Source organism: Salvelinus namaycush, chromosome 3, assembly GCF_016432855.1.
Source record: "Salvelinus namaycush isolate Seneca chromosome 3, SaNama_1.0, whole genome shotgun sequence".
NCBI classification, from domain to species: Eukaryota; Metazoa; Chordata; class Actinopteri; order Salmoniformes; family Salmonidae; genus Salvelinus; species Salvelinus namaycush.
In genome coordinates, this window is record NC_052309.1 from 10,965,009 (window position 1) to 10,978,107 (window position 13,099).

At 40.6% G+C, this 13,099-nt stretch overlaps 1 protein-coding gene across 1 annotated transcript in view; it reads left to right on the top strand.

The window, feature by feature from the left end:
- The window catches only part of cntnap3 (contactin associated protein family member 3), a 187,666-nt gene that overhangs the window by 117,376 nt on the left and 57,191 nt on the right, over positions 1-13,099 (top strand). The window contains exon 17 of the mRNA XM_038989461.1: positions 6,818-7,039. Coding sequence (XP_038845389.1) covers positions 6,818-7,039 — 222 coding nt within the window. The remainder of the gene's footprint in view (positions 1-6,817; positions 7,040-13,099) is intronic.

Here is a 13,099-nt window from a genome sequence, read left to right on the forward strand (position 1 = left end):
TTTGGTTTGATGTGTTGTTGCCATATAATCCATAGAAGGGTTTTGGAATCTCTAACCCTAGCAATTCAACTGTTAAACTCATGAGTACACTAGCAATTGCTGCCAGTATTGACTTGAATGGGAACTGCCATCTATGGATTATGTGTCTATGGTTGGTTGTGGCTGTCAGTATGCCTTTCGCAAATTTCTAAATACAATTGTGCGAAAAATATTCAGTTTGGAAAGCAAATACTGTCATTGCTAAGTGTGTAATGTGTTAGGTATTTTAACATGCAATATTTTTACGCAGGAAAACATTTAATTAATTTAATATTTCATTAGTCGTCTTCCTCAAATGAAGGGGATGATGACACTATTTGAGAGAGTGTCATTTGTGTCTGATTTCATTGGTCCTCAACTCATGCCTCAGCCGCTTCATTCAGGATAAATTGAGTTATCCCTGAGTTAACCTGCTCAGGAGCAGGTTAGTTCTGAAGGATTTGTTGCCATAGAAATGTACCTGACTTTAAACGGTGAGCCACATTCGCATGACTGATAATCCCGACTTGAACTCAGAGTTGACCAAAGTTACCTCGCTAACTCCTCAAACCTGATCCATAAGATACCTCTCTGGACAAAGGACGCATGTTAGCACCAGGTACAAACGAGGCTAATAAGGGGGCTGCACTGACCTAGCCTGCAAAGTCACTTCCTGGAGTAGCTTAAACTGCACATGTTATGTCTCCATGAGATGCCATCTTAACCGACATAATATGGCTAAAATGCGCAAATTAGTCTTTACATAGGAAGGAACGGTGTCACGTGATCGATGGCTTTGTCCATTCATATTGTAACGGTTCTCGTTGGTAGTAGGAAGAGTAGACCAAAGCGCAGCGTGGAAAGTGTTCATGATTCCTTTTATTCAAAAAACACTCAAACAAAATAACAAAAGCGAAAACGAAAGCGCACAGTTCTGTCAGGCTAAGACACTAAACAGAAAACAAGATCCCACAACCTAATGGTGGGAAAAAGGGCTGCCTAAGTATGATCCCCAATCAGAGACAACGATAGACAGCTGCCTCTGATTGGGAACCACACTCGGCCAAAAACAAAGAAACAGAAGACATAGAATTTCCCACCAGAGTCACACCCTGACCTAACCAAACATAGAGAATAATAAGGATCTCTAAGGTCAGGGCGTGACACATATATACAGTCATTGGTTGAAGATGATGGTTCCTAGTCAGAAACGCACAACAGCGCCGCCAGCTGAATGGGGGTTTACTAATGTGCAAGGCAGCCTAAAGACCATTAGTAAAGGTAAAAGATAACTGGGTGATTCTGCAACTACGGGCATTTCTATGTCCTCAGGGTCAATTTTTTTCGATTTAATTTAAAAAAAAAAGTTTTATTCTTTATGTTAAGTTCACACTACAATCACCCCATTTTTTTTAACACCTCTCTATCAAGTATTTAAGTTACTTTTCAGATGTATTTTATACCTCAATTTCACTGTTTTGCCCTTGTCCCTGACCCAGACTTTTGAGCTTCTACTATGTTTTTATATGAGAAAACATTAATAATTTCACATTATATAATGTTATCTACGAGAGATTGAGTCAATTAAATAAAATCTTTATCAATATTTATTGTGAGTATCCCCTTTACATTGTGATTTACACAAAATATACCTGTCCTTTGGTAGTGGCGTAATTTCCACCACTGAGGGCAAATTCCTCTTTAATAAAGTTTTGTCAAGAGAATGTTAAGTTAGTTAGCATGGAAACGTATTAAAGTGAAGCATATGCAGTTGTTCCAGATGTGATGTCCAGAAGTTTAAGAAAAATCTATGTAAATAGGTAATTTCCAAACAGGCTAGAATGTCTTTAATTTGTTGTATTTTGAAAGAAATTGTATATTTTATGTATTTAGTGTAAACTATATGCTAACTGTAATAATAGCCAAAGCATGCTAAGCAGTCTGTCATTTTTCTCCAAAAACTGTAGAAGTGTCATTTCCATTACAAACTTAACTCTGCAATGATGGCATTTTGAAACAAAATCCTTTTCAAGTCCTTCAGAATTCCCTTCATTTGCTGTTTTGTCTTTGGGGAATCTTGTCTCTCCATTTTATTCATCAATTGGTCATACCTTTTTTTGTATTTCTCAGCTTTCCGTAAAGCTTTGTCAAGTTTGACATTTGTCATGCAAAGATCTCGGTATGATTTTGAGCGACCTCTTCCAGTCTTTATCCTTCCAGCAAGTATTCGACTTCTCATTCCTGTTGCAGATGAGGAAGGGATATCAAGGCATGCATCAGGGGCAGGTAAGTTAAGGGCAGGTATGTTGAGCTCATGTTCTGTCTGCAAGTCATCTGGCGACTGAGGTGGTGTGTTGCTTGATAGGCAGGTCTCCATTGCAACTGTTCTCTTTAAAGTCTGTCATATTCCGTTGGTTGCATTTCCATTGCCTTCTCTTGCTTCTTTGTTCTCGCTTTGTATGCTCAGAGATAGATGTCTTTTTTCTTCCAGTATCTCTCCTTGTCTTTTTGCACATGTTCCTGGTATCATATAGGATCTTTTTTTATTTTGTTTCTATGTCTGTCACCTCTGTGGTGTTTTATGTAGCATCTTCTAAAAACAAAGAAAAATACAAAGGTATCAACTTGTGCACACCTTGGAGCATTTTCTAGATTAAATTAATGTAAAACATTATTAAATAAGCCTAAAGTAAAAAAAAAAAAAAAAGTAAAAATAAAGCAAAATTATTTAAAAAATGCGCAGTGCCAAGGACAAACAAGTGGCAACAAAAATTCTCAGAGGCAACATCCTGAGAAAGTATGGTCTGGTTAAAGGGCAAATGAAAACAGGCTAACAAGTCTTCAATACCCCAGGGAAAAGCAGTGTAACATAATTAGCACAGCCACAGAAGAGAAAATCACTAGATTCTATGAACGTGATGCCAACAGTAGAGCACCAACAGGGAAAAAGGACACACTAATGAGGAACAAGAAGAAAAAGCAGAAGTGCCTCTTGAATGGCACAATTCAGAACCTTTATCAGAATTTTAAGAGGGAATTTTCAGAGATTAAAATGTCCTACTATGAATTCTACAAAATATGTCCTTTTTGGGTTGTCAAGCCAACTGGCCAGGATAGGGACACATGCCTCTGCAAAACCCGCACCAACCTCCAGTCCATGGCGGACAAACTACGGTATCACAAAGTGATCAGCTGCAGCAACATTGAGAACCTTATTGCGTCTTTGTGCTGTGAGAACCTGAAGAAGGAGTGCATGTACACGGACTGCTCCCTTAGGAAAAATCTAGTTTTTTATGATAAATACATGTTTTCAGGTGTCACAAAGGCAAGTTTATACATTCAGGCATTTTGTTGAATTATTAAGATTAGAAAAACCTTAAAAATCACTTAAAATAATATTCAATACAAGTTAATGTACACATGTATTAGAAATGTGTTATAAATTAATTGTATGGTATTTCATTTTCAACTAAAATGTATGTTTAATGATGAGATGGAAATTACATTTGTCTATGGCTGTCTGAGAAAAATGACAAAAATATTTACATTCCTGAATAGTACGATCGCAGCCATTATCAAAACCAATTATAATACTGGTAAAATGGTGTTTCAATAAGTTTTCATTTCTGAAGGCTTGCAGGGCCAAAGTGCCCAAACTAGCACACCCGACTACATGTAGACAAACAGTATTATAGTAGTCTATCAAAATAATCAGACCAATTATTTTACTAAATATAACTTTGACTATATGTTATTGCTTTGCTTTAAATAGTAAAGTACAACTTTTTAAACTTCTTCCACTACCTCAAAAATATTTTTAAAGAGCTAAAGCAAGCCGCCCCATAACTTTACAACTTTAATTAATTAAAATGATCCATTCAGATAAGATGGGCAGTTAGGAAGACCTTTGTATAAACATATACACTAAATGAAAGAAAAATGCATTACAAATGTTTTCCGGGAATAAAATACATACAGGTAACTGCCAAAATGATGGAAACACTTGAGAAAATGAGGGAAAAATCTATATTGAAAGCAGGTGCTTCCACATAGGTATGATCCCTGAGTTAAAATCAATTAACCTCTCTAGGGTATGTGGGACGGTAGCGTCTCACCTCTTCAACAGCCAGTGAAACTGCAGGGCGCCAAATTCAAAACAACAGAAATCCCATAATTACAATTCCTCAAACATACATGTATTTCACACTATTTTAAAGATACACGTGTTGTAAATCCAGCCACAGTGTCCCATTTCAAATAGGCTTTACGACGAAAGCAAACCAAACGATTATGTTTGGTGAGTGCCTATTCACAGAAAAACACAGCCATTTTTCCAGCCAAAGAGAGGAGTCACAAAAAGCAGAGATATAGATAAAATGAATCACTAAACTTTGTTGATCTTCATCAGATGACACTCATAGGATTTCATGTTACACAATACATGTATGTTTTGTTCGGTAAAGTTCATATTTATATCCAAAAATCTCAGTTTACATTGGCGCGTTATGTTCAGTAGTTCCAAAACATCCGGTGATTTTGCAGAGCCGCATCAATTTACAGAAATAGTCATCAAAATGTTGATGAAAATACAAGTGATACACATAGAATTTTAGATCCACTTCTCCTCAATGCAACCTCTTGTGTCAGATTTCAAAAAAACTTTACGGAAAAAGCAAACCATGCAATATTCTGAGTACAGCGCTCAGACGACAAATCAACCCAAAGAGATATCCGCCATGTTGGAGTCAACATAAGTCAGAAATAGCATTATAAATATTCACTTACCTTTGATGATCTTCATCAGAATGCACTCCCAGGAATCCCAGTTCCACAATAAATGTTTGTTTTGTTCGATAATGTCCATCATTTATGTCCAAATTCCTCGTTGTTGTTTGCGCGTTCAGGACACAATCTAAACTCACGACGCGAGTGCAAGTCCAGCGGAAAGTACGGACGAAAAGTCCAAAAAGTTCCGTTACAGTCCGTAGAAACATGTCAAACGATGTATAGAATCAATCTTTAGGATGTTTTTAACATAAATCTTCAATAATGTTCCAACCGGAGAATTCCTTTGTCTTCAGAAATGCGATGGAACTCTCACATGAACGCGCATGGTCAGCGCATGGTTAGCTCGTGGCACTCTGGGAGAGACCTTACTCAATCTCCTCTCATTTGCCCCCACTTCACAGTAGAAGCATCAAACAAGGTTCTATAGACTGTTGACATCGAGTGGAAGCCATAGGAAGTGCAACATGACCCCATTTCCACTGTATCTTGGATAAGCAAAGAGTTGAATACCTACAAACCTCAGATTTCCCACTTCCTATGGTTGTTAGAGTTGAGTTCTGTTATACTCACAGACATTATTCAAACAGTTTTAGAAACTTCAGAGTTTTCTATCCAAATCTACTAATAATATGCACATCCTAGGATCTGGGCCTGCGTAGCAGGCAGTTTACTCTGGGCACGCTTTTCATCCGGATGTGAAAATACTGCCCCCTACCTCGAAGAAGTTAAAGCTGCAATATGTAACTATGTGGAACCTGACCAAATTCACATAGAAATGTGAGTTATATATCTGTCATTCTCATTGAAAGGAAGTCTTAGAAGAGGAAGATCTGTTCTATGTGTTATTTCTATGCTTCCCGTTTTTTAATTAGTTTTTTGTGTCTTTTACTTTCGGTTTTGTACACTAGCTTCAAACAGCTGAAAATATAATATTTTGTCATGGAAAATATATTTCACAGCGGTTTAGATGGTACAATGATTCTCTACACTACACTTGCTTGTTTTGTCACAATAACTGAAATTAGGCAAACTATTAGAATTTTAGCAACCAGGAAATGGCAGAGCAATTTCTGCATGGTGCGTCTTTAACATCCCATCATGCTTAGGTTCATGTATAAAAATGCTGGGCAGGCCATTATTTTGGCTACCATGGATATGCCCCCATAGGATGACAATGACATGTGGTCATTGAATGGTTTGATGAGCATGAAAGCAATGTAAACCATGTGCCATGGCCGTCTGTCATTAGATTTAAACTCAACTGAACACTTATGGGAGATTCTGGAGCCTCACCTGAGACGGCGTTTTCCACCAACATCAACAAAACACCAAATGATGGAATTTCTTGTGGAAGAATGGTGTCGCATCCCTCCGATAGAGTTACAGACACTTGTAGAATCTATGTCAAGGGGCATTGAAGCTATTCTGGCTCATTGTGGCCCAACTCCCTATTAAGACTTTGGTCTATCCTTTATTTTGGCAGTTACCTATAGCTAGCTACTGTATAGTGGAGTTTAGTGCCAGGCCAGCAGTGGACGTTTTTGATGTAGTGTGTGAGATAGATCTGGGGGAAAATAACTGGAACACAATGTTGTCAGGCCACTTTGTACTGGTATCGGCATGACAACCCCTCATCTTTCTCTATTCCTGTTGATACTCAAGGTCACAGCAACCATCAAAAAAGCTTCACAGTTGTGTCAGACATACAACTGAAAAAGTGAAAATGTGATTTTGTCCGAGCAGTGAAAGTTACATGGGTCAGATGAGTATTTTTATAGACAAGATTGGAAAGAAAATGTCAGAAGACAAGGGGAGGAAAATTATCTAGATGTCTGGAGGTTACATTTTTTTATTTGGCACTCTGCATTTTGGGATATTTAACTGCCTATCCAAATGCTACTTATCTGGTGTGTCTAACCATCTCTTTCTCCTTCCTTCCTTCCCTCCCTCCCTCCTTCCCTCCCTCCCCATTCCTGCCTCCTTCTCCTTTCCTCCTTCCCTTCCCCCACAGCGCCGACAGAGGTGGTCTTCTCGTTTGACGTGGGCAACGGCCCCTTTGAAGTGCGGGTGGAGACAGGCGATGTGGCACTAAACGACGACAGGTGGCACCATGTTCGAGCGGAGCGGAATGTAAAAGAGGCTTCGCTGCGTGTGGACGCTTTCCCCAACGCCACACAGAAGGCCCCCGCCGATGGTCACATCCATCTGCAGCTCAACAGCCAGTTATTTGTAGGTAGGAAAACACTGCTGCTTCAGACCACTACCTATCCCTCCCTCATTCGAGACAGAAATAAACCAGACCCGGGTTCAAATACTATTTGAAATCTTTCAAATACTTTAAGCGTTTGATCTAGCCTGCCCTGGGAGTGCCAGTTGGGTGGGGTTTGCAGTTATGGGACTACTATATAATTTCATAAAGGCAAGCTCAAGCACACACAGAAAAAGTATTGAAGGGAATTTCAATAGCATTTGAACTCAGGTCTGCCATTAAGAGGAATAAGCATGCATGATATAAATGGCTCAGTGAGAGGTGCTAGGCTTCCTACATTCACCAGCCCTATCCACAGGGAGGGACGTCTGTCATTTGTAATAATGCCGTTTTTGTCTGCTTTCCAAAAGCTACCCTATTCCCTACATAGTGCACTACTTTTGACCAGAGCCCTATGGCCCCTGGTCAAAAGTATTGCTCTACATAGGGAATAGGATCCCAGTTGGGAAACAGCCTTTGAGTTGGGGCACCCTGAGATTCTTCCTGTTTGTCTCCACTCCCTCCTTCAGGAGTGTGCCAGAGAGCAATTCAGAGAAATTAAGCCATTTGTGGCCGTTTTCTGTTTTCTCTGTTTCCTCTGCCGGTGGTGAACAGAGACTATGAATCCATAGCTTCCAAATATAGGTAGCGGTAATTCCAGATGGAATTGGTGTTTGAAATATTGTGACATTTCTCTCCTTTTTACATTTTTTTGATCAGTACAGCATAGTTCAAGAGGTAAGTTAATAAGAGAAGGAGAAGGCCCTGCTTCCAACAGTAAGATGCAGTGGACGCACCACCTATAAGAAGCAGCTGCCGTCACAGTAATAGTTTGAGAATGCTCATGCATTCTCAAACAACCTTGCTCTCAGGCCATCTGTCCATTGATATGCATTTGCTTGAAGCTAGGTTTAATACATCTATTCTGTACCTACGTCAGACATCTATATTGGGAAAATTCTTTGCCATATAGAGCCTATCAGTACCATTGTGCTGGTCTTCAGTCTGTTTTCGCCCCAGACTATTCCAATGATTTAAAGAAAGGAAAACACTAGGAAAAAGACCAGGAAAAACAGGCTGTTGTATAACACTTTATCTACAAGCAAATATTGAGGATGCGTCTTTCGGGCTGTTATATCTGCAAACATCCACTTTGCTGGAAAAACGAACAAACAGTGGATGCAGGCAGAGTCAGAATGAGGGAATGAATATTGATATGTTGGATGTCTTTAGCCAGTAATCCCTTACAGTGATTGTGAGGGACCATACTGTATGTAAAACCTACAGATTGTCCTGGGGTTCATAGGAAGTTTGCCTCTATTGGCATTATGTGTCACGGTTTGATAAATACACATTTTATGATTTATATTCAGAACGAATATGTAGAAAACGCTTTTAGCCCCTCTCCTGAACACTAACTTACAGCCCTCTCTAACTCTTAAAACAAGTAGCCTACCTACCCCCAACAAGGTGTCAGCATGCTTAAGTTCGGCTAGTGTGCCGTAGCCAGTATACGCTTCCTCAAAATAGTCAACATTTTTCTAAGTTAACTCAAGAAATCTGTCATTCATTTTGACGTTTTTTTTTAACATCTAACTAAGATGTTTTGTGCAGTATTTTTCTATTAAAAAATGTGCATTAAAACGAGTCTTCTCTCGTTGAATGACAACAAAGACTTTAATGAAAAATCCTTACTGTTGACCAATCTCCGACAAAGGTGCATAGACTTCGGCTCTGAAGTCCATCTTGCCTCTAGAAAAAATGGGTGTGTCTGAACAGTCTCAAAAACCCTCATGGAAGTCCAAAACAAACAAAAACATCAACTTTTTTGTCATAATATATGCACAAACTATACCGAACTGTTTCGGCTTAAGGATTTAAGCCTTAAGCCTGACTCCCTGACCCTGCAGAGAGCAGAGGTGGGGAAGGATCCTCATTGTTTACAGGCTACTCTGTGTCCCCCTCTGGAGCTCTTTAGTTGCATGCCACACGCAGTGACCTCAGGGCATCTATCCAATAGGCAGGTGGGACCAGAACATGTATAAAAGCACAGTCCAACCCAGTCTGGGCTCAGTCTTACATTTTTACATTTGACATTTTAGTCATTTAGCAGAAACTCTTATCCAGAGCAACATACAGTTAGTGCCTTCGTCTTAACATAGCTAGGTGGGACAACTACATATCACAGGCCTAGTCAGAGCTGGGGGGTAGGGACTCTGCTGTCCTAGTTTCAGGGGGAAGCTAGTTCCACCATTGGGGTGCCAGGATAGTCTTCAGCAAGCAGTGGCAGAGTGAGGAGCTCTCTCATAAATCTCTGCCCTACAGCTGGGCCATAACCCACGGACCAATTATCCTGCAGCCCTGGACTCTCCCAACACACTATAGTGTTAGTGCGTCTCTGACCTATGTAAGTGCACTGCACTGGGATAGGGCACTTTATGTCTGGTTGTACTGTAAGCTTTTATGTAACTATTTGATAGCCATTCCTGCCATAGGCCTTAAGATGTCAGCCCCCATGGCTATATCCAACCTGCTAGCCTAGCCTAACCTAGCATGCTACCGTATTACCTATGCTAGTTGATGTTTATCTATGTTTATCTTCATTTCCTATTGCTAACACCTTATAGCTGCTATTGTATATATATATATATATATATATATATATATTGCTATACTGTGTGCTACGCTAGCCAATATTGCTAACCTCACTAACTCTAGTTGACCTGTACATACTGTGTTTTATTTTTAAATTTTTAAATGTAACCTTTATTTAACTAGGCAAGTCAGTTAAGAACAAATTCTTATTTACAATGACACGGCCTAGGAACAGTGGGTTAACTGCCTTGTTCAGGGGCAGAATGACAGATTTTGACCTTGTCAGATCAGGGATTCAATCCAGCAACCTTTAGCTTATACTGGCCCAACTCTCTAACCACTAGGCTACCAGCCTAATAGGATGTTATGCTAATACCTTCTACTGGCTGTATAGTATGCCATGTTCATTGCTGCTATACTGTTATATAGCTATGCTATTACCGCTAGCCTATGCTACATCGCTACTAGCATCACTGCTATTACTGTTGTGTAATTCATTCCCCTTTCTGTTCCATTACAGAAACCACTATCACTTTCACTTCCACCTAGTCCACTTCCTGTTTGTGTGCGCCTGTCTTGAGCGTGGCAATAAACGTGTGTTCTGTACATCTGTGTCCTACTGGTGATTTCTGTCCTCTTACCGGGATGTGCACCTATAATCTGAACCTGCACCTCTATCGGAGACCACCACATAGTGGCACTCTTTTTCAGTATACATCTTATGATGTGGCCACACACTGTGAACCGATACTGTCGCACACATCGTCATGCCAGTAGATGAACACGCCATCTACAGTTAGCCTAACTGACAAAATGAAGGAAACAGCAACTGTCATGACTTCCGCCGAAGTTGGTCCCTCGCCTTGTTCGGGCGGCGTTCGGCGGTCGAAGTCACCGACCTTCTAGCCATCGCTGTCCTTTTTTTCATTTTCCATTGGTTTTGTCTTGACTTCCATCACACCTGGTTCCAATTCCATCAATTACATGTTGTGTATTTAACCCTCTGTTCCCCCCCATGTCCTTGTCGGTAATTGTTTCTTGTAGTGCTTATGCAACGGTATGCTGGTATTTACCGGGTTTTGTTTGACCCATATATTGTATTGTTCTGTTGACGGTGGTTTATGGATATTAAACGACACCGTTGTAAATCAGTTCTCGCTCTCCTGCGCCTGACTTCTCTGCCGCCAGTACGCACCTCACTACAGCAACATAAAGTGTCTTAATAGGGCGTTAGGCCACCACGAGCTAGAACACTTTCAATGCACCTTGGCATAGATTCTACACGTGTCTGGAACTCTATTGGAGGGATGCGACACCATTCTTCCACAAGAAATTCCATCATTTGGTGTTTTGTTGATGGTGGAGGAAAAACGCTGTCTCAGGCGCTGCTCCAGAATCTCCCATAAGCATGTTGTGTTAAATTTGGTTGCGATCTGGTGACTAGGGGTGTAGCGAATTTGGTATCCTTAACTTGAAGAAAAATCCATAATGGAAAAACAATGTTTTTTTGTTTTTTTCACTACAAAATCTAAATGACAGTTCAGCTGGCTCTCCTGCTCTTTCTCTTCACTAAGGATGCAAGTGTGTTTTCGGTCTTCGTTCTGTTGCATGTAGAATATCCTAGCCTATTCATTGATGATAGATAGGCCCAGCTTTACTGAAGTTGCGAGACATTACAAGCCAAGAAATTGTGAAATACAGCATTCCATTGCAAGATACAGCTTCTAATTCCGATAGATAGGCCTAGTGCACGGTTCGAACTCTCTCTGCCTGACAGCCGACCTGCCTATACTGTGCCCCTCCCCTCTCTCCGTCCCTCGCTAGCTCTCTATGAAAGATGTGAGTGTTTGGGTTCTCTTATGTATGGCAACTAATCAATCTCCTCCGTTCTAAAAATACAGACTCTTAGGAGTTGATTCCTGGCGGAATATGTGTTTCCTTTCTACTAAATGTCTTGGTAAGTCACGGTATTTAACAAACTTTAAAGTACTTTTTTTAGCAGAGAGTGGTCTGCTCGCATCCCTACTGGTGACTGAGACGGCCATGGCATATGTTTTACATCGTTTTCATGCTCATCAAACCAGTCAGTGACTACTTGTGCCCTGCGGATGGGGGCATTGTCATCCTATGGGGGCATAGACATTTTGGCCAAAATAATGCATTTTTATACATGACTCTAAGCATTATGGGATGTTAATTGCTTATTAACTCAGAAACCACACCTGTGTGGAAGCACCTGCTTTCAATATACATTGTATCCCTCATTTACTCAAGTGTTTCCATTATTTTACCTGTTGCTTGTTTGTTGATACTGTGGCTTTCAAGTATACCTTACAAAGCATTCAACTCACTTTATGTTATAGGATTACTGAAATATGAACTTTACAAAATATTCAATGCACAAATGTTAAACTGTAGTATATTTTCTGGGATCTCGCTGGGGCTGCTAGTTTAGAACTGACCTGTATTTGGTTTAAATACACTGACTGCCCCCTGAGGTTCGTACTGACATGTTTTCCTGTTAAGTGTTTTTATTCTCTGACAGCTTTCCTCTCTCTCTCTCTCTCTCTCTCTCTCTCTCTCTCTCTCTCTCTCTCTCTCTCTCTCTCTCTCTCTCTCTCTCTCTCTCTCTCTCTCTCTCTCTCTCTCAATTCAATTTGCTTAATTGGCATGACGTAACAGTGTACATATTGCCAAAGCTTATTTACAATATAAAAATGAGAATCAAAATTGTCAACGGGACAACAATAACCAAGTGTCAAAATAACCATACATTGAAGAATAAGCATACAGTAGAGTACATGTGCAGGTTGATTGGTCTGTCAGACACTGTCCCTCAAATTATGGCAAGCAGCAATGTAGTGTGCTGCCAACCCACAGCTCTCTGCGTCCTCCCCCAACAGGACGGGTAGCCTATCCTCATCAGAGAGGTCTGGGAATTTGGGAAAATGACACTCTCTAATTGTTTTAGGTTCTGCTGTTGTGCAGTGGTTGCACAGCCTTTCATCTACAGGGAGCCAGGTTTTCCTGTGTCTACCCTTCTCAATGGCAAGGCTGTGCTCACTGAGCCTGTACTTTGTCAAGGTTTTTCTACGGTTTTGATCAGTAACCATGGTCAAATATTTAGCCACGGTGTACTGTCGATTTAGGGCCAGGTAGCACTGCTGTTTCCCTCTCTCTCTCTCTCTGACAGCTTTCTTCTCCTCTCTCTCTCTCTCTCTCTCTGACAGCTTCCCTCTCCACTCTCTCTCTCTCTCTCTCTCTGACAGCTTTCTTCTCCTCTCTCTCTCTCTCTCTCTCTCTCTCTCTCTCTCTCTCTCTCTCTCTCTCTCTCTCTGACAGCTTTCCCCTCTCTCTCTCTCTCTCTCTCTCTCTCTCTCTCTCTCTCTCTCTCTCTCTCTCTCTCTCTCTCTCTCTCTCTCTCTCTTTCTCCCTCTCCACTCTCTCTCT